Source organism: Ascidia mentula, chromosome 4 (genome assembly GCF_947561715.1).
Source record: "Ascidia mentula chromosome 4, kaAscMent1.1, whole genome shotgun sequence".
NCBI lineage: Eukaryota > Metazoa > Chordata > Ascidiacea > Phlebobranchia > Ascidiidae > Ascidia > Ascidia mentula.
In genome coordinates, this window is record NC_138569.1 from 22,523,429 (window position 1) to 22,548,563 (window position 25,135).

General features: G+C 44.4%; 1 protein-coding gene across 4 annotated transcripts in view; it reads left to right on the plus strand.

Annotated features, from left to right (window-relative positions):
- LOC145899092 (uncharacterized) overlaps positions 1-25,135 on the plus strand; it is a 31,054-nt gene that overhangs the window by 1,543 nt on the left and 4,376 nt on the right. The window contains exons 5-90 of one of the 4 annotated variants that reach the window (XM_082987806.1): positions 62-165; positions 419-610; positions 803-906; positions 965-1,090; positions 1,161-1,323; positions 1,378-1,410; positions 2,044-2,246; positions 2,364-2,548; positions 2,652-2,838; positions 2,971-3,155; positions 3,291-3,531; positions 3,761-3,922; positions 4,075-4,246; positions 4,481-4,635; positions 4,777-4,938; positions 5,194-5,349; positions 5,409-5,542; positions 6,065-6,199; positions 6,276-6,534; positions 6,664-6,723; positions 6,780-6,934; positions 7,076-7,232; positions 7,309-7,500; positions 7,706-7,915; positions 8,061-8,193; positions 8,256-8,375; positions 8,493-8,670; positions 8,738-8,954; positions 9,020-9,173; positions 9,303-9,428; positions 9,528-9,696; positions 9,951-10,182; positions 10,331-10,564; positions 10,645-10,761; positions 10,838-10,954; positions 11,070-11,197; positions 11,295-11,365; positions 11,421-11,539; positions 11,799-11,957; positions 12,013-12,131; positions 12,190-12,377; positions 12,451-12,748; positions 12,870-13,030; positions 13,259-13,469; positions 13,712-13,870; positions 13,932-14,178; positions 14,291-14,458; positions 14,668-14,787; positions 14,844-14,981; positions 15,111-15,390; positions 15,447-15,714; positions 15,870-16,414; positions 16,476-16,570; positions 16,638-16,777; positions 16,834-16,915; positions 16,972-17,190; positions 17,274-17,431; positions 17,503-17,623; positions 17,690-17,852; positions 17,978-18,188; positions 18,349-18,566; positions 18,628-18,919; positions 19,005-19,188; positions 19,240-19,317; positions 19,486-19,632; positions 19,694-19,882; positions 20,042-20,132; positions 20,188-20,292; positions 20,412-20,632; positions 20,687-20,888; positions 20,947-21,114; positions 21,236-21,480; positions 21,610-21,693; positions 21,756-21,939; positions 22,069-22,331; positions 22,392-22,598; positions 22,698-22,838; positions 22,947-23,190; positions 23,284-23,361; positions 23,414-23,597; positions 23,661-23,973; positions 24,025-24,180; positions 24,249-24,409; positions 24,468-24,596; positions 24,682-24,883; positions 25,008-25,082. In XM_082987806.1, the coding sequence (XP_082843932.1) occupies positions 62-165; positions 419-610; positions 803-906; positions 965-1,090; positions 1,161-1,323; positions 1,378-1,410; positions 2,044-2,246; positions 2,364-2,548; positions 2,652-2,838; positions 2,971-3,155; positions 3,291-3,531; positions 3,761-3,922; positions 4,075-4,246; positions 4,481-4,635; positions 4,777-4,938; positions 5,194-5,349; positions 5,409-5,542; positions 6,065-6,199; positions 6,276-6,534; positions 6,664-6,723; positions 6,780-6,934; positions 7,076-7,232; positions 7,309-7,500; positions 7,706-7,915; positions 8,061-8,193; positions 8,256-8,375; positions 8,493-8,670; positions 8,738-8,954; positions 9,020-9,173; positions 9,303-9,428; positions 9,528-9,696; positions 9,951-10,182; positions 10,331-10,564; positions 10,645-10,761; positions 10,838-10,954; positions 11,070-11,197; positions 11,295-11,365; positions 11,421-11,539; positions 11,799-11,957; positions 12,013-12,131; positions 12,190-12,377; positions 12,451-12,748; positions 12,870-13,030; positions 13,259-13,469; positions 13,712-13,870; positions 13,932-14,178; positions 14,291-14,458; positions 14,668-14,787; positions 14,844-14,981; positions 15,111-15,390; positions 15,447-15,714; positions 15,870-16,414; positions 16,476-16,570; positions 16,638-16,777; positions 16,834-16,915; positions 16,972-17,190; positions 17,274-17,431; positions 17,503-17,623; positions 17,690-17,852; positions 17,978-18,188; positions 18,349-18,566; positions 18,628-18,919; positions 19,005-19,188; positions 19,240-19,317; positions 19,486-19,632; positions 19,694-19,882; positions 20,042-20,132; positions 20,188-20,292; positions 20,412-20,632; positions 20,687-20,888; positions 20,947-21,114; positions 21,236-21,480; positions 21,610-21,693; positions 21,756-21,939; positions 22,069-22,331; positions 22,392-22,598; positions 22,698-22,838; positions 22,947-23,190; positions 23,284-23,361; positions 23,414-23,597; positions 23,661-23,973; positions 24,025-24,180; positions 24,249-24,409; positions 24,468-24,596; positions 24,682-24,883; positions 25,008-25,082 (14,758 nt within the window). The remainder of the gene's footprint in view (positions 1-61; positions 166-418; positions 611-802; positions 907-964; positions 1,091-1,160; positions 1,324-1,377; positions 1,411-2,043; positions 2,247-2,363; positions 2,549-2,651; positions 2,839-2,970; positions 3,156-3,290; positions 3,532-3,760; positions 3,923-4,074; positions 4,247-4,480; positions 4,636-4,776; positions 4,939-5,193; positions 5,350-5,408; positions 5,543-6,064; positions 6,200-6,275; positions 6,535-6,663; positions 6,724-6,779; positions 6,935-7,075; positions 7,233-7,308; positions 7,501-7,705; positions 7,916-8,060; positions 8,194-8,255; positions 8,376-8,492; positions 8,671-8,737; positions 8,955-9,019; positions 9,174-9,302; positions 9,429-9,527; positions 9,697-9,950; positions 10,183-10,330; positions 10,565-10,644; positions 10,762-10,837; positions 10,955-11,069; positions 11,198-11,294; positions 11,366-11,420; positions 11,540-11,798; positions 11,958-12,012; positions 12,132-12,189; positions 12,378-12,450; positions 12,749-12,869; positions 13,031-13,258; positions 13,470-13,711; positions 13,871-13,931; positions 14,179-14,290; positions 14,459-14,667; positions 14,788-14,843; positions 14,982-15,110; positions 15,391-15,446; positions 15,715-15,869; positions 16,415-16,475; positions 16,571-16,637; positions 16,778-16,833; positions 16,916-16,971; positions 17,191-17,273; positions 17,432-17,502; positions 17,624-17,689; positions 17,853-17,977; positions 18,189-18,348; positions 18,567-18,627; positions 18,920-19,004; positions 19,189-19,239; positions 19,318-19,485; positions 19,633-19,693; positions 19,883-20,041; positions 20,133-20,187; positions 20,293-20,411; positions 20,633-20,686; positions 20,889-20,946; positions 21,115-21,235; positions 21,481-21,609; positions 21,694-21,755; positions 21,940-22,068; positions 22,332-22,391; positions 22,599-22,697; positions 22,839-22,946; positions 23,191-23,283; positions 23,362-23,413; positions 23,598-23,660; positions 23,974-24,024; positions 24,181-24,248; positions 24,410-24,467; positions 24,597-24,681; positions 24,884-25,007; positions 25,083-25,135) is intronic. The other 3 variants (XM_082987807.1, XM_082987808.1, XM_082987809.1) reach the window with 3 other exon arrangements.

The following is a 25,135-nucleotide window of genomic DNA, read 5'->3' on the forward strand; positions in this document are numbered from 1 at the left end:
AAAAATCTTTGTTTGGCAAACAGTCTTGTAGTAAACAACATAGAATTGTTTTAATTTTTAGACAAATTAGTCGAGAGGAAAATGAACCTGTCCGACCCCGGCATGAAATCGCAATGTGGAATAAATATATCGAACACACAACCTCGATACTTCAACAGTTAGAAGGTTTCCAACTAACTAAAGCTTTATTTTGCATTGTACAGTTACTAATTAGCACATTAGCCACCCACAGCACTCCTTGTTCTTCACATGTTAATAGTGCATAGAAATAAAATTTTGCTCTGAATGAGAAAGTTGAATTTGATGAACCCAAGGACCACGCACATTGTGTGATGGTAAACATGCTTCATTGCAGTGTGGTTAGACTCGTTGGTCTATGGATGAGAACCTTTTCCTTACACTGTGTTAACCTCTACAGCTCCCGTGGCGTCTGACATTCTGATGAACTTGGGTCACGCCAACAGCACTTACGCCCAATCCTTCGGCGAGGTTCGGGGTGAGATAGAGAGAGCCTTGCACGAGGCTAAAGCACGACTGCGCTGCTTCGAGACTCTGTTACCATGGATACAGGATATGTACCGAACTTCATCGGTTGAAAACATGTTGAAAGGTTGGTGTTGCGACCGGAAGTTATGATAAAGGACTGATTGTTGACAAAACAAACATTTCACACCATGAACGGTAGTGACTTAGTTAACTAAAGTAGTTTTAATCTGAAGCTGTAAGTAATGTGGTTCCAATGTCATGACCTTCAACAACCTTCCATGCGGTAATTAAACCTTGAAATAATAAAACGTTGCAGTGTTCCCGGCTCTTCTTCACACAGTGTTGCTGATTTGGAAAAATTCAGAATATTACCACGACCCAAAATCGTTTACACAACTTCTCAAGATGCTTTCTAACGAGGTACTTCGGAGACAAGAATAAACTATATTTTCCCAACGTTTTCATCATTTTCATTCAGATTGTCGCTAGAGCACGCAGTCTCGTGGGGGAAAACCCCTTTGATGATACTCAGCGTTCGTACAAAGCATTGAAAGATGCGCTGAGGATTTGTGCAGCATTTAGAGGGACCTACCTCGATTTCAAGGTGCCCGTACCCTTTCTTGCTAAACACAAAAGTCGATCACTCGATGTGTATTGTGACGTAATACATGTAGGAAACCGCGAACGAATACAATCGTGAGAAAGTGGAGTCTTGTGTGATCACAATGGCAAGACTGCGACCCAAAGACAAGAATGTTCTATTCCGGACGAGAATGTACGGACCTGCAGGGTATCAGGAGTGGTTAGCAAGGTCTGGTCAGAGAGAAGACTCTGAGGGTACGGACCTCCGTTAAATTTTATAATTTGAGTAAAAACACAATTTGGTTTCAGCTTCGTCACTGATAAGCAGAGAGTTTACAGCGAGTAAGTAAAGCTCGCTTAGATGTTAGAACTTGGCAACATGGTCTTCAGTAGTTGATTCCGCTTCTTTTCGTTCTGTAGGATTTAACCATGGATCTGTCCCCAAATCTTGTGTTGTCATGCCCTTGCATGTCAGGAAATTGTCTTGCATGTTTAAGTAGAAACCGTATTGATTCCCTCCAGTGTTTCCCAAAACTTTTTTATTTACCCCAAGTATTTTTTCACTGGCATCACATAATTGTTCAGAACACCCACACATAGCTTCCTTTTTATTTTAATATAATTTATTTGTTTTGGTTGTGATTCGAACCGGGTCTGAAACGTTGTGAAACATTCCCGCTAGTGGTCTAACCGTATTACGTAATATCGTTTGTGACGTCATGTTGTGCGGCCACTCAGTGGTTGGGAAACATTGTTTAACTTGTAATCGATGATGTTGTGGAGATTGTAAGAAGGTTGAAGTAATTATCAAACGAATCGCCCATTTTTCATCCGGTTGTGGTGAAAAAAGTGACAAAAATTCTTGTTAAAATCTCAACAAAAGTCGCAATGAGTTTTTGAGTGTTTCTCGGAGTTGCTTTAAATTAATGAATAACAAAGAAACTCTTTGTAAGTCAGTATTTGTCCTGCCATCAGATGAAGGAGGTCAGTGGATTGATTCATCCTGGCCAGCCCGGAACACAAAAACTTTCATCGGTTTGAGTCGATTTGTTGAAAGATGCAACGATCTTCTGGATCTCGTCGAAACGACCCGCCACTTTCTCACGCTCGAGGAAGCGGCCCGGATTGGTGGAGCCGGATCACGTGCTCTTGACGCACTAATTGCTGACATTCATCAGGTTGGCGCAGTTTCGGGGTTGAATGATTTCGTTAAATTATGAAATGTCGGTGTTTGATCTCCCTGGAATTGAAACCATGCAGAATCCGCTGTAACCTGGGCCATGTCGTTTTTCAAGGTTTTCAATCGAACCATCCGTGATTTTACAAACCGGAATCGAGATGTCCTCACCATTGACGACCGTCATCACTTTGAAAGCTCCTTCTTCAAATACAGATCTGTAATAAAAGCCCTGGAACACCGTCTTGCTGGTGTTTTGAGAAGTGCGATCCGACTCTGCCCCAACCCCATGTCCCACCTCAGGTTATATATGTTTGTGATCAACTACAACCCTATTTCATGTGTGATGAAAAGTTCATCTGTTAATCCAAACCCGTGTTTCAACTCCAACTGCTTTGTGATCCAGGGTGTTGGAAGTTTTCGAGGGAATCAGCGCTCGGGAACTTCTGCAGAAAGAACTCAAAACTGAAAACCACTCTCTCATAATTTCTTTAACTCAAGAATTTAAATCAGTAAAAAGCATGTTTGAAACATCCATGCATGACGTTCCGCATCACGTGAACACTCCACCGACCGTCAGCAAACTTGCTTGGGTGAGTTATTATGACGTCACAAGTGTCATTGTGTTGGTGATGTGGAATGTTCTTGTAAACTGCAAGAAAAATAGTTGGTTCGCAAATTCGTTTGGTTTTGTTACGTAATACGTGTACTTTGTGACGCAACAGGTGCGAGGTTTGAAAGAGAGGGTTGGATTTCCGATGGAAAAAGTTCGACGTGTTTGTCCCCATGCGCTCGAGAGCGACATCGGGTGGCAGCTTCGGGATGCTTTTAATGAGACAATGAATGAGCTTGAAAAATACGAGACAAGATTACTTGTGTCTTGGGCTAAAAGTGTCGATTCTGATTTAAGGTAGGTTTGGTGACGTAATTATGAGGGGTTTAATGACGTAATAAAATGTAATGACCGGGTTTGTCGTGAGGGCGAAGTTATTCACCAAAAACTCTGTACCATGTGGTTTGGGGTCAACTAAAGTTCACTTTCCAGAGAGAAGTTAAAACAACACGTGCTTGCCACCGAGCCACTGGAGGCCGCTAGGGGGCAGAGTGATTCACGCTTGTGGAATCCGCAATCTGCGCGCGAATCGTTGTCAAACGGAGGAACTGATGTTGGGTCCGAAAAGGGGGGGCGAGGCATAATCACCGTATCAGGGTTAAAGGTCAACCTGGATCCAAAGTTATTGGAAATATTGAGAGATGTCCGCTACATGGGGAAATCACCGAACCAGGTTTGCAATATCAGATATGACTTCAGATCCAATGGCGACTTTATTATGTTGGATAATTTAGGAATATTATGATTTATTTTTGGACCAGATGATTTGATTCGAATGTCGCCCACACAAAAATACTTCATCCTGCAGCTGTGACCGAAATTTGTTGATCAAATTATTGACTTTTTATGTTGAAAACACGAGACTCCGATTGAGTAAAGTTGAATCACCTGATTGTGATTAGGTTCCCGTCCCATCTTCGGTGAGATCTCTACTTCGAAATGTGACCAGTTCAACCCTGCAGAAGAGGGCGACGATATTACGAACAATTGTTACGAAATACAACCACATTGTTCAAAAGATGAAGGAACACGAGGAGATGCTCTTCGACGGGAGAATGGAAAAGGTCACACTTTATATTACGTAGTTGTTACGTCAGATAACCTGTGATGGTACAATGACGCCAAGTACGATACGTCATGGATGTCAATGCTTTTAATTTTTGATAAAATTATTTCCTTACGTCATAATGATTACGTCACGAGATGGATTGACCAGGTTGAGGAGGTGATTGGTGACGGGAAGGAGAAGATAACGTGGGGATCGGCTGATCTCGATGACTTCCTCGAGAAATCTTCATCTATCGTTTGTGATGACGTACACACTATTCTCACACGGGTTCATAACAACTGGGATAAAGTGAAGGAAATGTCAGACTCGTGGTCTGAAGGTCAATTGAGTCAAACATTTTGATAAATGCTGCATGTCCATACTTCCTACAATATGGGACAGACTTATTGTTCTCCAGCTCTAAACATACAAAAGTATCCACAAAATTTTAGTCGTAATTTCTTTATTCATTGGCGAGTTTCGCCTTCATAATAATTTCTAAATATACTGAAGGTTCTCACTTAATAAAATTACCACGGGAGAATCTTGAGATTCGGGATTATTTTCTCTGCAGGAATTCTAGATATATTTACAAGTCACGTGGTTGAGAAGAAGACGAAATGTTTAAAGGATTTGCTCAGGGAGCAAGAGAAGCTTGATGAGGATTACAAGAGGAAGTTGATCCCAGCCGGACACGAAATTCACCTCCTACTAAAAGATTCATTTCAAGTAAAATATTTCATTTTAAAGTCACTGACGTCATCATTGTGACGTACCAACCGCCTTTAGAACAAATATAGTTTTTCAGAACTTACGAAAGTGGTTTTGTGTCGGCCGGTGGAATTGTTTTTTAACCGTCTTCTTTGCCAGGCGGTTGAAATGAGTGAGGCTTCCCCCGCGTGGCAACTTTACACTGTACAGATGGACGCTATGGTGTTAATGGCGCTGAAGAACAGCATCCTTACGAGTTTGGACGCGTTTTATCGAACAGTGGCAAGCATCGACATGGAGGGGGAGGATGTAGAACAAGATGTAAGAGCTCCAAGCCCCACAGAGAATTATTTTTACGTCGATTTCAGTTGTGACTTTTGTCCAATTGAAATCGCCGTGTTATTGTGACATCATAGTACCGTATAACTAACACTAAATCAGAATTCATTGCTTCTCTTTGCTTAGTGAAATTTTTACTTCTGTTTACCGAACAATTTAAAAACGATCCTGGTATTCAGGGCCAAAGACATTTTCATAAAAACACAGAATTGTTGGAAGTGTTTTTGTTGATTCCAGATCTGCATCCTCGAGATCCGACTCGAACTTGTCGAACAAACCGTTTCTTTCTCTCCCCCTCTTGATCGATCTGCATCAGTTGATAACGTGGAAGATTCAGTCTCCTCTTGGCTTTCAACCTTCCTGAGAAGATCAACTCTCATTCAGAGACTAACAGTAAGTGATCTTTGTGTCTTCCTCATTCAACATCCGATCTTATTTTCCTCCTTCATCAGGATGCAAATGGGACGTACAAGGACTTCCTCACAGCCGACCAGGACGTCTGGGAGGTTGTGGAAGAGATTAGGACGTTGGCTCAGGAGAACACTGCCAAGTCCAAACAGCTCCTCTCCATATTCGATGATTACAAGTGGGTGACTTAATCCATGACGTCAGTCTGATTACGAGGGTCGGTGTAGCCCCACGTCGGTCAGTGTAGCTTCACGCCGGTCGGGGTAGCCTCACGCGGGTCGGGGTAGCTTCACGCGGGTCGGGGTAGCCTCACGCCGGTCGGTGTAGCTGCACGCGGGTCGGTGTAGCCTCACGCCGGTCAATGTAGCTTCACGCCGGTCAATGTAGCTTCACGCCGGTCGGTGTAGCCTCACGCCGGTCGGTGTAGCCTCACGCGGGTCGGTGTAGCCTCACGCGGGTCGGTGTAGCCTCACGCGGGTCGGTGTAGCCTCACGCGGGTCGGTGTAGCCTCACGCGGGTCGGTGTAGCTGCACGCCGGTCGGTGTAGCCTCACGCTGGTCGGTGTAGCCTCACGCGGGTCGGTGTAGCTGCACGCGGGTCGGTGTAGCTGCACGCCGGTCGGTGTAGCTGCACGCCGGTCGGTGTAGCCTCACGCTGGTCGGTGTAGCTTCACCTCACACTGGTTGATTACACTTTCCAGGTTCTTGTGGGTCCAGGACGTCCAACAATCTTTCCGGGATTTCCTTAACGGGCGCCCCTCCCCAAATCCACTGCGAGTTTCAAAGCAGTCGCATCGGAAGAGAAGCGACATGAGTAGAAGAACCACAGGACAAAGGTCATTAATGACGTAACAATTTCGGTCAAAACCGAATCGGTGACGTCGTATTCTTAAACATTTTTCCTTTTCACAGATCGAGGTTTTCTGTACACAGCCCAGACGTGATTAACGAAGCGGAACGCAGCTTTCTCACTCCCCACACTGACCATCCCTATGGCAACCGCGATGACGGCAACATGACGTCATCGGGTGATGAGATGATGGTTGTTCCAGGTTTGTCAGACTTCGACGATGAGATCGGTATATACAAAACCGCAAGGGACAATATATTGGATTTGCCCGACAAGAAGTGTGTGGGGTGGCTCGTGTTTGACTTTCAACCAATCAAACAGGTCCGTTTTTAATGTTGAATTCACTTCTATTCCCAACTAATTATGAATAATTATACTCCTGTGTGTTTACGTTAAAGTCGACATGACTGATATGTCGGAACATCGTGTTATCCACATGTTATTACGTAGGTTTTGACCACTTACGCCAGCAAGTGGATGTGGACGTTTGTACGATTTCTATGTGACCAGGTACGACTCTTAAAATATTAAACCAAGGAAATATGACCTGATCATGTTCGTTGAAGGTCACCGACTCACTTGATACGTTGGCCGACTTCTTGGCCCGGACGGAACCAGAGATTGAAAGTATCACAGGGGAGGAAAGAGATACAGCCTCCTTCATGAAGATGATGAGGTTGTTTAACGAGGTCTCGGCTCAACAACAAGACATGGACAGCAGGTAGATATGTTGGATTGTGATGAAATAATCTGCAACAATTCCCTTTCAATCCAAAAGTCGGCAACCCAGAAATAAAACATTAAATCCAATTAATTCTTTTAAATCCTCTCAAGCTAATGAAGTAACGGCAAGTTACCATAGGTTTGCGGTGATGCAACGGACAGTTGATTTACTTGAGAAATACGACATGAAACTTCCAAATGAAACACAAGAAATGTTTAAATCCGCACCGGATAGATGGAACCACCTCAAAACTAAAGTCTCACTTGCAAAGCAAAGACTCGGCCCAAGAATCCAGGCAAGCGCAAATTTATGGAAGGATTAAATTGATTTATTTTCTAACGTGTAAATACTTTGTGCTTATCCGACTTCAGGAGGAATCTGATCGCATCACACGTGACCTGTTACGCTTCAGTGAGCGCGTTGCGGCTCTTGCATCTGAGCTCCGCTCATCCGAAGTATTTTCGAGGGAATGCCCCATCCACGAGGCGAACGACATGATTGAGAGATTTTCTCGCCGCTTGAAGGCGCTGCAGACAGAGGCACAAGATCTCATAGAACTGCAAGTAAGTGACGTCACAGTAGTTCCGTTTAAAGAAACCAGGAATATTAAAGTTTTTCTACTTTCAATGAGACAATGAATGATCTTGTTCCTCTTGTAACCAAGACTTCATTAAGGTTTGAGTGCAAACCCTACTCATAAAAGCCGGTCACTGTGTTTCTATGTATGATGTCTGTGCTCTCCTATATACGATGTTTATGTGTTCTCAGGAATTGTTAGAGAATGCTGTTGTCAACTTCTCCGTTCTTCCTCAATATCAACGAGACCTCCGTAATCTTAAACTTGTGTGGGATCATGTCAGGATGATGGAGGAGGAACAGAGAGATTGGAAGAGGAAGCACTGGCAGAAGATAGACACGAAACATCTTCATCAAGCCATCCAGAAACAGAAGGATCTCATACAGTGTCTTCCACCAGAGGTTGGAAAATTGTCTGCGGGATGCGAGGCAAAAAAATCATGAAGTTGTTTCCTGTTAATTGTAATTCACACAATAGAAATCATAAACAAAGCCTTCGTTTTATTTTATGGATTTCTGTGGTGATTCTTTATATTCACACGTACAGACGACAGAGTGGGATGTTTACATGGGAATGATTGCATCAATCGTTGTGATCGAACAATGTCTCCCTCTAGTGGAAGATCTTAACCATCCTGCCATGAGAACGCGGCACTGGAAACAACTCGTCAGAATTACTGGTACGACCGACTAACTTATTGCTGGGCTTAACTACGAAGTCATCATGTTAAATTATCGCCAGGTGGTTTGTTGCAAACTGACACAGATAGTTTAAGGAAAATGATTCTTGGTGATTTGTTGGAACTCGGGTTGCAGAAGCACGGAAGTGAAGTAAAAGCAATCGTGCAGAGAGCGGTCAAAGGTGACTTTTATTAAACTATTTGCTTGTATTGTGACGAAAGTCGAACGGTGGAAGTTTGATCAGATAACGCCGACATCTTAATATCCCCCCCCCCCCCAGTAAGTCCATTTGTTCCAGACCTTACAATCGAAAGTTCCCTGAAAACCTGTGAGGAAGTTTGGCTAAGTAAAGTCTTCGAACTTCGAGATCATACAAGAAGTCAATCAAAGAATGTCGGACCGGATCTTGAAGGAAGTGACGTAACCGGAAGTGAGATGATGCCGCACGCCATGCTACAAACTCACGAAGGAAGCAAGTATGATTTCTATGACATAACGTTCCTGTATCGCTTCCGTATAATTCCCTGGTGATTCTTTTGTAAGAACTGGGGGGACAAGGACGAAGAGTATGAAGAGCGGACCCCACAGTCGATCCTCCGACAAAACGGGAGCAGGATCAATATCAAGAGGAAGAGGAGGAGGAGGAAGAACATCCGTCCTCTCACTTCCAATCAGCCTCCTGAATCTCGTGGATGATCCCAGTCCCATCTGTCTCCTGAAAGATGTTGACAAAATCTTTTCGGATCTCGAACACCATCAGGTGGGCGACATTCAAACCGCACTGTTGTTTATGACGTAATAACCACCATGTTTGCGACGCAACAGCTGGAGTTAACGCGGATGCAGAGCAACAGTGCGATCGGATCATTCCTTGATGAGGTGACGAAATGGCAGAAGAAATTACATCTGATCGAGGCTGTGTTGGGAGCTTGGGTGAATGTACAGAGCAAGTGGGTTCAACTCGACGAGATTTACTCAGGTGAGTCATCCCGCTCCAAACTACGACTACACTGACCTGGATTAGTGAACAAGTTGACATACTTGGTCTGATCCACTGTTGTACGTTTGGTGCTCTCCCGCATGTTGATGGCTATGTCCCCCCCTCCAGGTGCCGACGTCCGGACGGCCCTCGCCCATGAAGCAAACATGTTCGCTGTGATGAGCAAAGACTTCCGTCTTCTCATGCGAGCAACTGAGAAGAATACAAACGTCCTGCAAGGTTGCTCCAGAAAAGGTCAGTTGGGTTCAAAAATTTGCTGGGTGGGGGGTTTGATCGGGAAATCCCCATTCGTCGTTGATCCAAAGTAAAAATAATATTCTTTTTTTTTCCAAGGACTCCTTCCCATGTTGGAGAAAATGGATTTCAAGATGGAGCAATGTCGTCATGCGTTGCTTGGCAACCTAGAGCGGCGACGTCAGCGGTTTCCGAGATTTTATTTCCTTTCACCAGAGGAGGTTATGAACATCGTGTGTTACGGATATGATCTCAATGCCGTCAATAAGTAAGTCAGGTTACAGTAAGTTAGGACAAAATTAAAACTACGTATTTACATGTTGCAAAGAAACGTTCCATCCGATTGTTTTTCAATCGATTTTCTTTGAATATCATCTGCATCTTTTTTCTGTTGCAATTCCTCAAACTTTTCACCGGCACAAAATTAGTTTAAAACCGTTAATTATTAAGGGTATTCCCCAACACCGACATTACCGTTTCCTGGATCCCCCTCCAAATCAACATAATTAACATTTTTTTCAGATATTTATGCAAAGTTCTTCCACACCTCGGCCGTCTCGTGTTCACAGAGCAACCTCTAGTGGTGAACAAACCCACCGGTAGAGCATCCGCTTTGGGGCGCAAGAGATACAGGGTGACAGGAGTATCAAGCACAGCCGGAGAGGTCATGACCTTCCACCGACCTCTGCTGTATGAAGGACCAATGTCACTATGGTTACCACAGTTGTTAATGGCAATACAAGCTACTTTGCAAGTAGGAACAATTCGATTGAGTTCAAATATTTAAGACAGGGTGACTATTGTGTGATGATAATTTAACAAATCCAACAAGATTTTTGAAAAGTAATAAATTTCTTGTTGTGAAATTACCGATGATCTAACTACCGATTCCACGTGACCAGGAACACCTCCACGTTTCCCTTGGCAACGCGCCACGTCCTGCTCAAATCCAACAAACGCTTCGCAGTGTTGGGGCTTCCCGGGTTCGTATCAGCAGGCCCTCTAGCGCCATCTCACAACGGTCGGGAGGATCGGATCTTGCCCACAAGGTGATCCTCTCACCAACCGTGCCACAACCAGCGGCGTCAGAGAGCGATTCCGGGAGAGATGATCCACCACTAGGTGTCCCACCCCAGGTAAGTGGTGTTTTGGTAATTGGATATCGTGTGTTCGAATCCCGGTGTGATCAAGAAGTGGAGATTGACGTTTTGTGCAGAAATCTGAGGTAACAAGTCAACTTTCTGCAACTCTGGGATCTTCCATTGGAGATCAACAACTTTCATGGACTCTTGATAATTCGACACAAGTCGTACTTCTCGCTACAGCGATCAAGGTGAAAATTGACAAAACATTCCAGATTTTTTGACGTCACAAGTTTTCGATGTTTATTTATCACATGTTGTTGATAGTTGAACGATCGTGTGGAGGAGGCTCTAAAGTCTACGAATGGAGGGAACAACTTGACTCTGGTGAAAGTTTCCGATGAAATCAGTGACAATTTACATGCGGCCGTCATCATGTTGAAGGTGGGATGTCAACAAACAAAACCGTGCAAAAAACACATTTACTTTCGGTGACATCATTAAAAAGTCAACTATGGTCTCCGGACGCTTTTTTTAATGAAAACTCCTCTCTGTCCAGGGTATAGAGGATGAGCGAATGGTCCACACGAAAAGTCTGAGGAAAAAGGTTGGAAGTAGAGGAAAGGAAAAGGATGAGAGAAGAGATATATCTGATGGTTCCGAATCGATCGGAGCTCCTTCCACTAAGTAAGCTTAAAGAAAAATAAGTGATTTCGTGTTTACCTCATTTGCATATTGAGTTCACCACATTTGCATATTGAGTTCACTACATTTGCATAATCAGGTCGATGCTGGATGACGACATGGACTTAAACGATGATTCATACATCGACGAAGCGATGGTGGGAGAACAAGGTACGTCAAACTTTGTTGCGTCAACGACTGACGTCATCACTCGTATACGTCACAGGTGGAGGACCGATCAACACGATGCAGAGTTTGTTGTTCACTGAACAAGTTCGTTCCGGAAGCCGAGGAACGAGGGGGGATGTTCTTGATGGTGACGTCAGCAGGGAGGTTAACGAGCAGGTGATTCCCCGACTCATGTTGTTCCTTTGGCACAAAAAAGGAAAATATATTTCACCATCTACATCGCACTACAGCAGAGTGAAGTGCTAGATTTTCCCGAACAAAACAATGCCGACTCAAAAATTGCAGGATTAAAGTTGGTAATCACGATAGTGTGGGTTCGAACCCCAGTGCAGCCCACTTGCCCCCCTGGTAGTTTCGTGGATGTTCCTGTTTTTAGTTTTCCTGCTTCTTGTGGTTTGCAAAACGTTTGTTCCAGGATCAGCGCGACCAGAGCACAGCGCCACCTGACGGTAAACTTCTTCTCTTCCCGTCCCAAATCCGGAAGATAAGCGGACTCATTGGATTGTTGACTCAACAAAGGGATCTTTGTTATCTTTTGCAACGTTCGATTGTCAACCATTCACCCACAGAAAAGGTTGGGTGACAATTTTGTTGCTGTTGGAATTTAAAGCAACTTATTTTTTCGAAAGCTTTTCGCTTGGGAAGCTCACCTTAAACATAATTACAATGCCGAGGATATGGGGGTCAAAGTTCACACGATGACGTGGAGCTTCGATTACGGATTCGAATATCAAGGGTCGTGTCAAAGGTCAGCTGGTGATTATGTGTTGAGTAAGTTTTCAAGTGTTAAAACTAAACTGTGGCAGGTACGTTGTGGCGCCCTCATGTGACAGAGTCCTCCTCTCCATGTGTCAAGCTCTTCAATCCCACTCCGGAGTCGCAATCTCTTCCGCATCAATGACTCCTCCTGAAACTTTAAGTGAGCTCTCCTATCATCTCGGAAGGGGATTGTATCCATTCCTCTGCACTCAGTCAATGGACCACTTCATGCTTGGTAAGTCACACCACATTCTGGATGGAGGTTGTGTTGTTTCGTCATAAACGCAACATGTCCCGTTTGTTTCCAGGTGATCTCTTTAAAGGAATAGCTGAGACCGGTTGTTGGGTTTGCCTTCAGCGCTTCAACTTGCTTCGCACCTCTCTCCTTTCCGTTGCCGGGCAGCTCGCTTGCGAAGTCCAAAAAGCCCTGAGAGCTTCCAAGTCTACCATAACTCTCATGAGCGAAGAAATCGAACTTTCGCCATCAGCAGCTTGCTTCGTCACGCTTGACCAACTTTCCAAACTCCCGTATGTTAGCGGTTTGCTGAACACGATTCAACCAAGCGTGGCGTCAAGTCTACCCGAAGAATGCGTGACGTATTTCAGGTATTTCACGCTTGACTAAACAAATGGTTCCTTCTTATACTCGACAGTTTTGTCGGTTATCGCAAGTAAACTTTTCACAATTTCTGCGTCAGCTTAAATCACTTTTCATAATTTTGCGCAGAATCGTCCACGCGGTGGAGCCAGACAGAAGGACAGTGCTTGAAATTCAGTTATTATCACAGGGATTCACGCAGGCCCATGAACTTTCCAGTAAACTCTGTCACCTTCTCGATCTCTGTGGTTCATTACTTTCAACAATTCCAGTGAATTCTCTTCAAACAGGTTGATGGGGATAAATTCGTCTCATTAATGTTTTATAATTTGTTATGTGAGCGTGTCCATTGTTTCGACCAATAATCTCCCATCAGTGCAGATTATTGGGAATCTTGTAGACAATCTTTCCGCCAAATTTTCATCCTTTTGTCGAAACAGTGACCATCTGTCTGCACCTCACATAATTCGTGTAATTCTCCATTTTGATCATAATATTATGATATTTCTTGTAAAAAGCTCCAAATGAAGTACCCGCCACTGGAGGCAGCAAACTCAACATATTTTACGGCGCCAACGGTGTGACGTCACTTCCACTGATTGAGCACGTGATCGCAAATGCCGGAGTTTCGTTGGATGTTTTAATGAGAGAACAGCTTGAGTTAAAGCAGGAATATAGAGACACGATTATTCAAAAAACTCGAAAGTTTGCAAACATCTGGAAACACAGGTTTGTTACTTGACCGCCCAGTCACCTGCTCGTAGGTTTGTTGCATGACCGCCCAGTCACCTGCTCATAGGTTTGTTGCATGACCTCCAAATCACCTCCAAGTTACTGTAGTCATTGGTTTCTGCATGTAACAATTCCAAAACATTCCACTCGTTAACTGTTGATTCCTATCTGCTTTTCAAACTTTAATAATTTTTATGGATTGTGAAACTGAAATATTTTAAACCCCACCTTGTGATCAGATCAAGTTTGATGTCAAGCTCCGGAGGACTCGCAGCTAGCTCAACAGCAGCCGATGACAGTGGAGCTGAAGGAGGTCCTCCTCTTGGTGTTGATTCCTCCTCGTCCCAGGAGCAATCTCTTGATCAAACTACTCAGGAAGCAATCCAAATCAATAAGGAGTATGTCAACTTCTTCCTTCTTAAATCCGCATCAATCTTCCTAATCATGTTTCCTCTTCAGTCGGGAGTTCATAGAGTCGGATGCGGAGGCGATGAAGAAGATGGAGGAGGTTGCGTTGATCACTGCGCTCCGAAATGTCATTCTTCCTCGCCTCCCTAACAAGGAAGAGAGAAGCCTCCTCTTCACTTTCGTCACCGATCTTTTTCCTGCAGCATCCGATGAAGTGGACTTTGTTGTTGAGGAAGAGAATCTTGATGAGAACGATGATGGAATGATGAGGAGTTTGGGAGGGGAGATGAATCTGGAGGTGGAAGCATTTGTTTCTTAACCTTGTTGTTTGTTAAGTTGGGATAAACCCCACTATGGGATCACAATTTGCTTCCACCATTATTTAAATCTGTCTACGTCATCAAATCCAGGTCGCGATCCCCGACCACCGACTGGAGAGTGACTCGAGACCGTTTGAACCCAAACCCTCCGAACACGAACCAATCAACGACGTCGAAGCTGCCGTTGCCGTGGCAACCGCCGAGTGCGGACTTAGTCCCGCAGCAGCCTTGCAGAATAGGACAGCGCAACTTGCTGAGGTTCGTTGTTTTGAGGGAAATCCCCGGTTGTCTTCATTGCGAAGCTGAAAGATTTGCATAAATTTGCATAATGCAGTGGTTCTGTTGCAAAAGTCATGAAGGATTCCCTAAACCTGATAATATTTTCCGCTGGACTTCATCTTGTGACGTATTACTTGGTGCTTGTGACGTTTTGCTTGGGACATGGTATTTGTGACGTGTTGTTGCAGCTTGCGGAATCGATGAGGTCAGTAGTTGTATGTGGGGGAGCAGGATGTGGGAAGTCAAAGTGTGTCGATGTTTACTCTGAAACTCAACGTCAACTCGGATACAAAGTTGTTGTCAACAAAGTGAGAAATGAGGCAGAACTTTTTCCCTGGTTTTCATAAAAAAACAACCATTTCAGGTTTTTGTGAACGCCGTTGATTCGCGGCGACAAATCTTCGGATATTTCGAAGCTGAGGGGCGCGAGTGGAAGGACGGCTTGATCCAACAATTGATAAGATCACATTGTCTGGAGCAGGATTTACCTTCATACATTGGAGTGCGGGATGTTAATTATCTTTCTTACTTATCATAATTATTTAATTGAAGATAATATTCCCTCGCTTGACGGTGAAGTTCTTCCCTTGGGTGAAATTTTGAAGCGATGTCGAAAATTGTTTCCAAACAGAGATCGCCGAAACGCAACATCCACGTGATGCATGTTGATGGGCGATTGGAGGCTGAAGATGCGGATATCTTCCTCCAACTCCTTAGATCGGAGGCAGGATCGGCTGCTTCCGCCGGACCAACATCTGGTCAAGTTGGGAGTTCATCCTGGCTCTCTTTACCAAACAATGAACGTCTTAACCTCCCTCTCGCCCTCCGAGTCATCTGGGAGACGGAGGACTTATCTTGCCTTTCTCCCAACTTCCTCTCGCAACTTGGAGTCCTTGGATTTGGAGGATCAGGTATCTTTATTTTAAACCCAACTATTCTTTACGAATTGAACAACATCCTTGTTTAGAACTTACGTGGGAACTTCACCTTTCTCACTGGTTACGTCGTCTCCCTGACGTCACACGAACAGTGACGCGTGACGTCATCATGCTTTACCTTCCCCGCTTGGTGGCGTTTTTTCATTCATCAACAACTCCAGCTCACCTACAAAATGATGATGTCACCGTTCAGTTACGTCAGACGGTGAGGGTAAGCACGTCGTCGATGACGTGCACATTCTGCAAATTGTTGGAATGTCTTCTCCCAAATGATTCGACACCAAATGAAATTGAAAGGTTGGTGGTTTGGGATATGCGGGTTCAAAAACTATCCGAGTTTGTGAGGAATTGAATAAAACTTCATTTATTTTGACCTAAAAAGTTAGTTTGGCAACGAACAGAGAACAGATCGATTGATGACGTCACGAATATAAAGCGTGTGCTTGCTTCAGGTATGTTGTGTACTGCTCGTTCTGGGCCTTCGGTGGAACACTGGAAGCTGATTCAAGGGACGTTTTTGCCACTTGGTGGAGCAATACGTGGCCCAATGCTTTACCTGCGGCACTCGGTGATCTCTGGCACCTGTTTGTGGACGCCGACAGCCGTAACTTTGCCCGCTGGGAGGAGCACTTGCCTCAGTTCTCTGGCTCCTCCAGTGGTTCATCAAGCATGTTTGTCCACACTCCGGATGCGAGCCAACTGATCCTCCTCATCGGGGCCCTGATGGACGCCGGTCACGCTTCAATGCTTGCCGGACCGCTCGGATGTGGTAAGAGCGCCATCGTGCGGGAGCGTGTTAACAACGTGAGCAGCGGAGAAGTTGCCGAAGTCCTCAGTTTGTTTGTCCATTGTAACCGACTGACAGAGGCTGGGAATTTATGGATGAGGATCGGGGAACATCTCGAATGGAAGCACGGGAACACCTTCTCACCGCGGGGTAACAAGAAATTGTTATGCATGATTGACGACATCAATATATCCAGGAGCGTCTACGCCGGTTTGTTAACTTTTATATTTTTAAAAGTTAGCGAAAAACAAAAAGTTCGTCAATTCAACAGGGGAAGGCCCTAATCTGCAATCAGCATGTGAACTGATTCGACAACATCTGGATGTTGGGGGGGTCAGAAACCCCCTTACTTACAAATGGCAGCAGGTAATATTTCATAATCATCGTGGCACAAAACAAGTTATTCCATAAATCCATGAAATATTTTCATCAGGTCAGTAACACTGCTTACGTCACCACAATCAACCCCCGCCCTTCGTCAAGCTCAAGTTTGCTGAGTCAGCGCGTGACGAGGCACTTCTCGGTGTTCTCTTGTCCTTATCCGTCGGTTGCTACGCAACACACAATCTTCAGGTAAAAACAGTCTAAAACCTTTGGGGAAGTCCCTAACACATGATTTGCATTTTCAGTACTTTGATCCAAAGTCGGTTGCTTCTCACACACGGTGGTTCCCCCGTTACTCCGGATGCTCTTAACGAGAAACCGATGGAGGTAAGTCTATTGTTTCCATGGCAACCCAGCTTTTACGAACCTCATCGTCATCACAGCGCCTCCTCTCCGACATCACCATGGTAACAGTGGAGTTGCAGGAACGACTGAGGGGGATGTACCTCCCCACCCCCGAAAGGTCCCACTACACGTTTGCCCTCGGTGACCTTGAGAAAATATTTCGCAACCTAATGACGTCACTCGCGCCCGGATGTGACCAGCGCGAGTTGTTGTTGTTATGGCGACACGAGTGCGATTGGATGTACATGAAGAGAATGGTAAGTTGCCATGACAACGCAGGAAATTCTTCAGCTTGGTCGGTTTGTGACACCGATGTAAAACCTGTTCTTCTCACAAACAGAATTCGAACGTTGATTGTGAGAGGTTCCAACAAGCAATCGTCACTTCCATGAGGAAATACTTGACTGAGAATAAATTTCTACCTCTGATGCTAGCTTTAAAGCAGCCTCTGTTTAGTGGCATCAGAGAACTGGAAAGTGGAATCATAACATCCGGGAGGTTTCAAACAAATTCCTACAAATACGGAAATATTATTTCGTTTGTTTCGTAATAATATGTTCAATTTTCAGAAATTTTGGCCGAAACCCGAACAATCGACGTTCTGACGTCACAAGCGGTCACGTGGTTGAATATTACAAGGAGGTGACCAATCAGGGTCAAGTACACGATCTTCTGGTGGAGGCTTTAAAGGTATCTGTTGACAACTGCTTTGTTCTAAACACGTCACCAGATGACAATGGAACGTTTGTGACACAGGAGTACAACAAAGTAAATGTAAAGATGAGACTCAACTTTTATGACGAAACAATCATGTTGATATGCAGAGTTTCTCGAATCCTTCAAAGTGTTCACCCACAATCCCACTGTGTGTTATTCGGTGAAGGATGCCCAGCTATGGCAGGACTTATCGTGAACATATGTAAGTACGAAGGGGCGGTGGTTCTAATCCCACCTCAATCCTTTATCACTGGGGAGTTTATGATAAAGGTTGATTATTCCACCCTGTGCCGAGCTCGTCTGTTGCACTTTTTTCTCATTTTTTAGCTGCCCACTTGGGAGGGTTGCGTGTGGTAGGCTTACCCCCACTCATCACTCCGTCATCAGGGGATTCACCCACCGGACCCAGCTCTGTCCCAGTCTCCCTGGGTGAGGTTGATATGGGTCGACTTTTTCACTTCAGACAATTCCTCGTCCAGCTTTACAACAATGCAGGGGTCAAGGGTCAAAAGATCGTCTTCATGTTGCACGATGACAAGTACGTCATAAATTGTTTGGATGACGTCATCTAACTGACGTCATAACGAATTCATGAAGCAACTGCTACTATATCGTAAAACTTTCGTCTCACCGCATGTAGAGGGCGCATTCGAGCAGTAATGACGTAATAGGAAGTATATGATGTTTATTGTTTGCAGGGAGTTAAACCAGGAATGTTTGACGGTGGTTGAGGAGCTCGTCTGTTACGGAGCAATTTCCCATCTATTCACACCCGACGAACAAACAACGATCTCAAACTCTGTGAGGAGTGACGTCACTGCAGCGGGGCTCACTTACTCCAAGGAGGTAGCCTGGCAATTCTTTCTCACAACGGTTCGGAAGAATCTAAGAATAGTCCTCATTTGCTCGAACACTGGTAAGTGTGAAAATATCATCTGCCATAAAATTAAAACTTTCAAATGTATGACGTAACAAAGGGAGCGCCTTTATGGAGAAGAGTTTGGAATTTCCATCGCTCTTTAGTCGAATGAATATGATTTCTATTCACCACTGGAACAAAGACCAACTTGTCACAAACGCTCTTTATCACTTCAACAAACGACATACTGACGTCACAATTACCGATAAGGAGGACGATAGTGTTACTGATGATCATGCATCACGTGGTCGACGTCACATGATGGATAAGCGCGGGAAAGAAAACGTTGCTCATTTGTTGGCGAATATGCACACAGTGGTCCGGATTAGGGACGACAATAAATTCTACAGGTTCGGTTAAATTGCGGCAAAATTTTTGCAACATTCTCAATTTTCTCTGGAATTCTTTTTGTTAAAATACTTTTTCACTTCCCAGAATTCCTGGTCACGTGGGCAATTATTCTTATGAAAAGTTGGTGGAAAGATTCGTCCGATTGTACCGGGAGCGCCGCCAAGCGGTAAAGAAAAGTCACATGTCCACTAGAGGCGGTCTTGAAAACATCGACCGTGAGAATGCGGTAGCGGAAGCGTTACAAAGGGATTTGGAAAGAGAGAAAAAGGTAAAAGTGCGGTTGGGATTTGTGTGAATTAAAACTTGGTATTTCAATCAGGTGTTGGATGAACACCGGGCTGGAACTTTACAACTGCTCTCTCAGATTGGACAGGACATGGTTATCACTGAACAACAGGTTATCAATATGTTATACGTGCTTGTAATAGTGAGGATAATTTAAGTTTTGATTGGATTGATTTGTGCAATGAATGCCTTGTAACACTTTAACGTGAACTTGAAATGTTCAATTGCAACAGATTTGTAATGAAAATTAAAAAAATCACGCGAGCTTAATATTTTGCAGGTGTCGGCAGTCAAACGACAAATTAAAAAGATTCGACATTTGAAGAAGACACTCCCTGAGTACCAACTTGCACATGAGAAGGCGATTTACAAAACAACTGCGATTGTAGCGGATACTAAAAAAGTTGTGCAAGACATTGATGTCCAGGTATGATGTTTGTTCAAGTTTATCGCGTCACCCTCGGTTGTGAGTTCCAATATTGCTTCAGACTCTCCAAGAGCTCAGATCACTCCAGAAACCCGACCCTGAGGTAGAGGATTTAATGGCTGCCATAATAATGATTCTCAAATCTCCAAACTCCGACGTTTCTTGGAGTAAAGGAGCAAAAAGACAAATGGCCAACCTTGATCGATTTCTTGATGAACTGACGAGTTTTGATGAAATGAACCTCCCATTGGCAAGTTTCCATAATTTTGCTAAACATCACGTGACAATTGATTAAAGTCTAATCAACACGAGAAGTTTAGCTTCTGGTAAATTCTGCCTCAACTGGAATAAAACTCTATGAAAATTTGGTTCAGGGACAAGTTGTTGAGGTTTAAACATTTGCTTTCAGACGACCTTGGAAAATCTTGAAGGTTTTTTGGAAAAAGAAACTTTTATTCCAGAAACTCTGACGCTAAAGGCGGGGGGAAACCCCGCAGCTGGTAGGAATTATAATGCGGTTAAATCCAAGTTTTGCTGAGAAAGTTTGTGTTTTAGGTTCGCTTGTTAGGTGGGTCCAGGGCGTGTTCAGATACCATACAACACTCATCACGAAAGTGAAGCCACTACATGAGAAGGTGGAAAGCACATCTCTGTCTATAGGTGAATGTTGGTGGTCGTCAGGGTAACGCAGTCAGTGGGGAGGAATTTATTTAAACTTTGTCAAAAAAGCTGAAATTCTTCATGGAGTTTGTTTTGAGTAACCGTAATCACGTGACCAGGTGAGGCAGAACACAAACTTCGTCAACTTGAAGCTAAAAAGGAGGCACTGGAGGCTCGTTTGCGCGATCTAGCGGAGGGATTTGAACAGGCGACAGCTGACAAAAACCTCCAGGAAGAGAAGAGGATTGAGATGGAGGATCACCTGAGGGTTGCAGCCCAGTTCCGACAGATCCTGGGAGGAGAGCACCGGAGGTGCTGCGGAGTACTCAACACTTATGAGGTTCCAACTTCCAACATCCATTCCACGATATCCCGATAACTAAATGTATGTTAGGATCGTCTCGGTTGGGTGACTGGAGCTGCGGCGGTCTCATCCGGTTTCGCAACTTACTTATCAGCCTACCCTTACGCCCTCCGGCGGATAATCCTCACTAAAGACTGGCCCATTTGCCTCGCAGATCGGGGGATTCCCCTCGTCTTTGACTCAATTGACCCCGTCAGCGGTCACGTGATCGAGTTCATGCTTGACGTCAACGGTAAGCTATTTTGCGTAGACGGGGAAATCCCCCCTATAATGCATCAATCTTGCCCTAGACAACATCTCGGACGTAAACCCGCGTAAGATGAGTGAGGGTGACGCAATGCTGGACGCTGTCATGGCAACTGCTGGGAAGATGACGTCACAGGGAGAAGAGGAGGGCGACGGGGAAGCCCCTTCCGCAGATTTTAACCAATCAAGTACCGCAGATTCACAAAACGACTGTGAGAGTTTGATTATGATTTGCGGGAAACCCCAATCAGTAAAACTTCCTACTTTATACGAAAATAATTTGTGTCGAAAACAAAAACTCTAAATTGATGAAATGTTCACACAATATAACAGTGGCCGCATCGAACCAAGGCGTGAACATTCTTCCTCCCGTTGCCGAGGAAACGGACGCCGATGACGAGGCCGATGATGCGGAAGTTCATGACGTCATAGGTGATGATGTACGGGAGAATAAGAGCGAGAAACGTAAACAAAGTCAGCCGGAAGTTGAAACAACAGCCAGCAAAATTTCACAAGGAGTTTTATTCCAGCCTTACACAGTTGAAAACCTCAGGTTTATTTCACAGGAGGAATATCAGGTTCGAATCCGGGTTGAACATTTTCACAATTGTCAAAAACTAAAATTTGTGGAAAGAAGATTAATTACAAATATAATATCGTGGAAAGTTTTTTTAAAAAGAGATTTCTTTTTACTTCGTTGACTTCAGAGTTATCTGAGTTCGTTGATTAAAGTTTTGGTCGGTGAAGAGATTCTACAGGAGTGGAAGACGAAGGACTTCGCTCACCACCAGGTGTCACTGTTTACTTGATATTATCAACCAGTATGTTAATCGCGCGCCCCCCCCCCTCACAGCTCCAGAACGCTGCCGTGATGCTGTCGTCATGGCAACGCCCCCCATTGCTGTTGGATCCATACTTGGCGGGAGTTGATTGGTGCGCCATCCACTTACGTCAGAACCGCAACGTCACTCCTGTTAATCTTGCGCCCAAAATCGACTCGAGTCACGTGACGTCGATAGAAAAATCTGTGTTGGGAGGTGTGTCACGATTATTTGGTCATAATAGTTTTCTCGCGTAATACTTGTGGAAAGAAAGCATTGTCTACAATAGAAGTGTGAAAAGTGGCAAAGTGGTGCAACAAAGAAAAAGATGAATTATTTTTCTAGGAAACACTCTTATTCTCATGGACTGCGAACACCACGCTGGCGCCCTCGTGCGACCACTAATTCATTATGCAAACACCGCTGGAGGGCGCGACGTGCGCTCGGAAGAATCGCAAACAATTCGATTCCTGGGTAGGAGGTTGGTTTGTCCAGACACATTCCGACTTTACCTCACCACAACACAAATGACGTCATCTCGTATACATCCCGATGTCATCGCAGCGACACAACTTATCAGTTACGTCAGCAACGCAGAAACTCTTCAGGTAAAACAAATATTTCCCTGGAACAAATTTATCCAAGGTTTCCCCCATCACACATTGCAGGAGGATTTGCTTCTCCGAGCACTGATGAGAATCCGGCCTGACATTTACCGCGAGCGCCGCCATGTGGCAAGGGCTGTGCGACAACATCGCCACACGATGGCGCAACTAGATTCGATATTATGTGAACGTTTGGTGACTGGGGATGACCCGAAAACTATTGAAAACTCAACAAAGTTCCTCTCGAATGTTGTGGAACTCAAGGCCATGGTTAGATATTTGTTTGAAGATGGTTAAAATATGTTTCCCACGTTTCCCACCATGGGTTGACGGCATTTGTTATGGATTTTAACCGAAAAACTTTTGCAGGTTTCACGCAGATTAAACGAAGCGGAACAAATCCTTGCAACATTAAACAATTATACTGAGGAGTTGTACCCAATAGCCCAACGCGCCGCTGTCTTACACTCCGTATGCAGAGCTATCCCCGCTCTTAATATCCACTACCAGGTAACCTGATTCTCATTATGACGCAATAATAACCGTAGTTATGCAAATTTTATTTCGAAATATCTGTGGTATGACCACGTGCTCGACAACCTCTTCCTCCACCATCAGATTCCTCTTCCATTCTTCCTCCATCTCTTTGATACATCGGTGGGATGCGACTTTGAGGACGATGAGAATGATTCCACATCTTTCCTCCTGAAGGACATCGAGATTGTCCACGGAAGTGAAGTTGATGAGGAGTTCGGCCAAGATGAAGAGCAGAAGAGGAGGAGGGATGCACTGGCTCGGAGGAAAGCTAGTCTTAGGTTGGGAAGCGCAACATCATCCATCAAGAAGAAGAAGGGAAGAAGAGGTTTGTTCTTAAGAGGCCTACTCACCTCAATAATCATAAAAAGATAGAAAACTCTTCTATGATCGCTGAGTGGTAATTTGTGGTATTTTTTAGTGGCCGCCATTGCTGAAGGAAGTGAAGACGAAGAAGATTATTTTGACACTGATTCAGGCGACAAACAAAGGATGAGCGGTGAGTAATTGTTCGTGATTACTAACAAGTTTGTAATAATATTGTGGAATAGATACGGAAGATCACGTGTCAGATGACGACACAGACAGCAAGCGAGAAGAGGGCGGAAGTCGGGTGATTATACCGGAAGTGACGTTACTGCAGGAAGTAAACCAATTCGAAAGTTTTCCCAGTGATAAAGTTGGTGAAGTAGTGGATGAGTTGACGGGTAGAGTTTTCGCCAATTTATACGGAAGGTTTGTTGTCTCCATTCACAAAACTCTCTTCATGGTTTTGGGCCTAAAACATTTTTTTGGCAGTGTTTATCCTGAACACCGCGTCCTCATCACCACTCTTGTGCTCCTCAACATCCAGATGGATGCTGCAGAGCCTCCATTCACAGAGGAGGAGTTAAATCTTCTCATTCACGGAAACCCAGGATTTGGCGCCGAAACAAAAGTATCTTTATCTGACTTTGACAGTCCAGCTGCTCCTCCAGGTTGGATCCCAGCCGATCGTTGGGAGGACATTCTTGCTTTCTCGGTTCTTCCCGGTGCTCTGGAGGGACTCTGTGTCCACCTCGCGGAGGATGAGGGAAAGTGGAAGAGTTGGTATGAACTCCAACATCCAGAGGTAAGGAAGGAGACTACCAGAATATTTTAGATAACTTCCTCTTAACCGCAGGAGAAGGATTTCCCCTCTCTTCCTGATGAGGAGAATGGTTTGAAACTGAGCAACTTCCAACGACTCCTCCTCATCAGAACCCTCCGACCGGATCGATTCGAACCTGCTCTGTATTCTTACGTCACAAAATACATCGGGGAAACCCCTCTTAGCCAGGCAAGTTTTGTTTTAAATATATTTTCTAAAGTTCATTAACAAGTAATTTTACCCCCATTATACACTAGGTGGCGTCCTCTTCCTCCCCACCAATCGACGCAGAAACTTTGTTCCGTGACGTCAGCAACACTTTGGGTATTCTCGTTCTGCTTCCAAATGATGACGATCCAGAAGTTACGTCACGCGTATTTACGCAACCTGATGACGCAATCAGGAGATTGGCGGAAAAGTATTTTATGTTGTTTTATCAAAGTCGAACATTCGATTAAATAAATTATCCGTCACAGAATGAAGGTCACCATGGAAACGGTGACGTTGGGTGAGGGGTATGAACAGGAAGCCACCAGGTGTATCGACAGCGCTCTATCCCATGACAGCTGGGCCCTCATACATGGCTTACATCTCGCCCCTGACAAGTAGGTTTTATTCAAATACGGGGATTTCCACTAAAATCGTCCCATAGAAATGTTACAAAGTCTTAAACGCGATTAAAAATTCCAGATTTTTTGAGGAATTACAAATCCAGCTTGCCCGAGTCGGAAACGTGAGTAGGAATGATGGAGACAATGGATCCTCTGTTACGTCACAAGGAGCTCATTTTCAAGTGTGGATGACGTCAAAATCTCACGCTTCAATGCCTTCGCTTTTGACCCAATATCTTTACAAGATGTCGTGGGACTCTCTACTGCAGCTAGTGGTCGAGGTGATTTATTATTTCGTGTTGAGATTTCTACAATTTTATCTTAATCCCCGCTGATCGTGGCAACTTTCACATATTAATAAATGGATCATGTTAGGTTTACTTTTTCACAATTGTTTTTCTGCAGGAACCTACTGTGACGAAGTTGACGTCATCGAGTTGTTCAATTCTCAAATCTTGTCTCGTTTCAACATTTTCTCTGGTTTGTGAAAATATACCGGATTTCCGCATGTGATTCACGACCTAAAACATTAT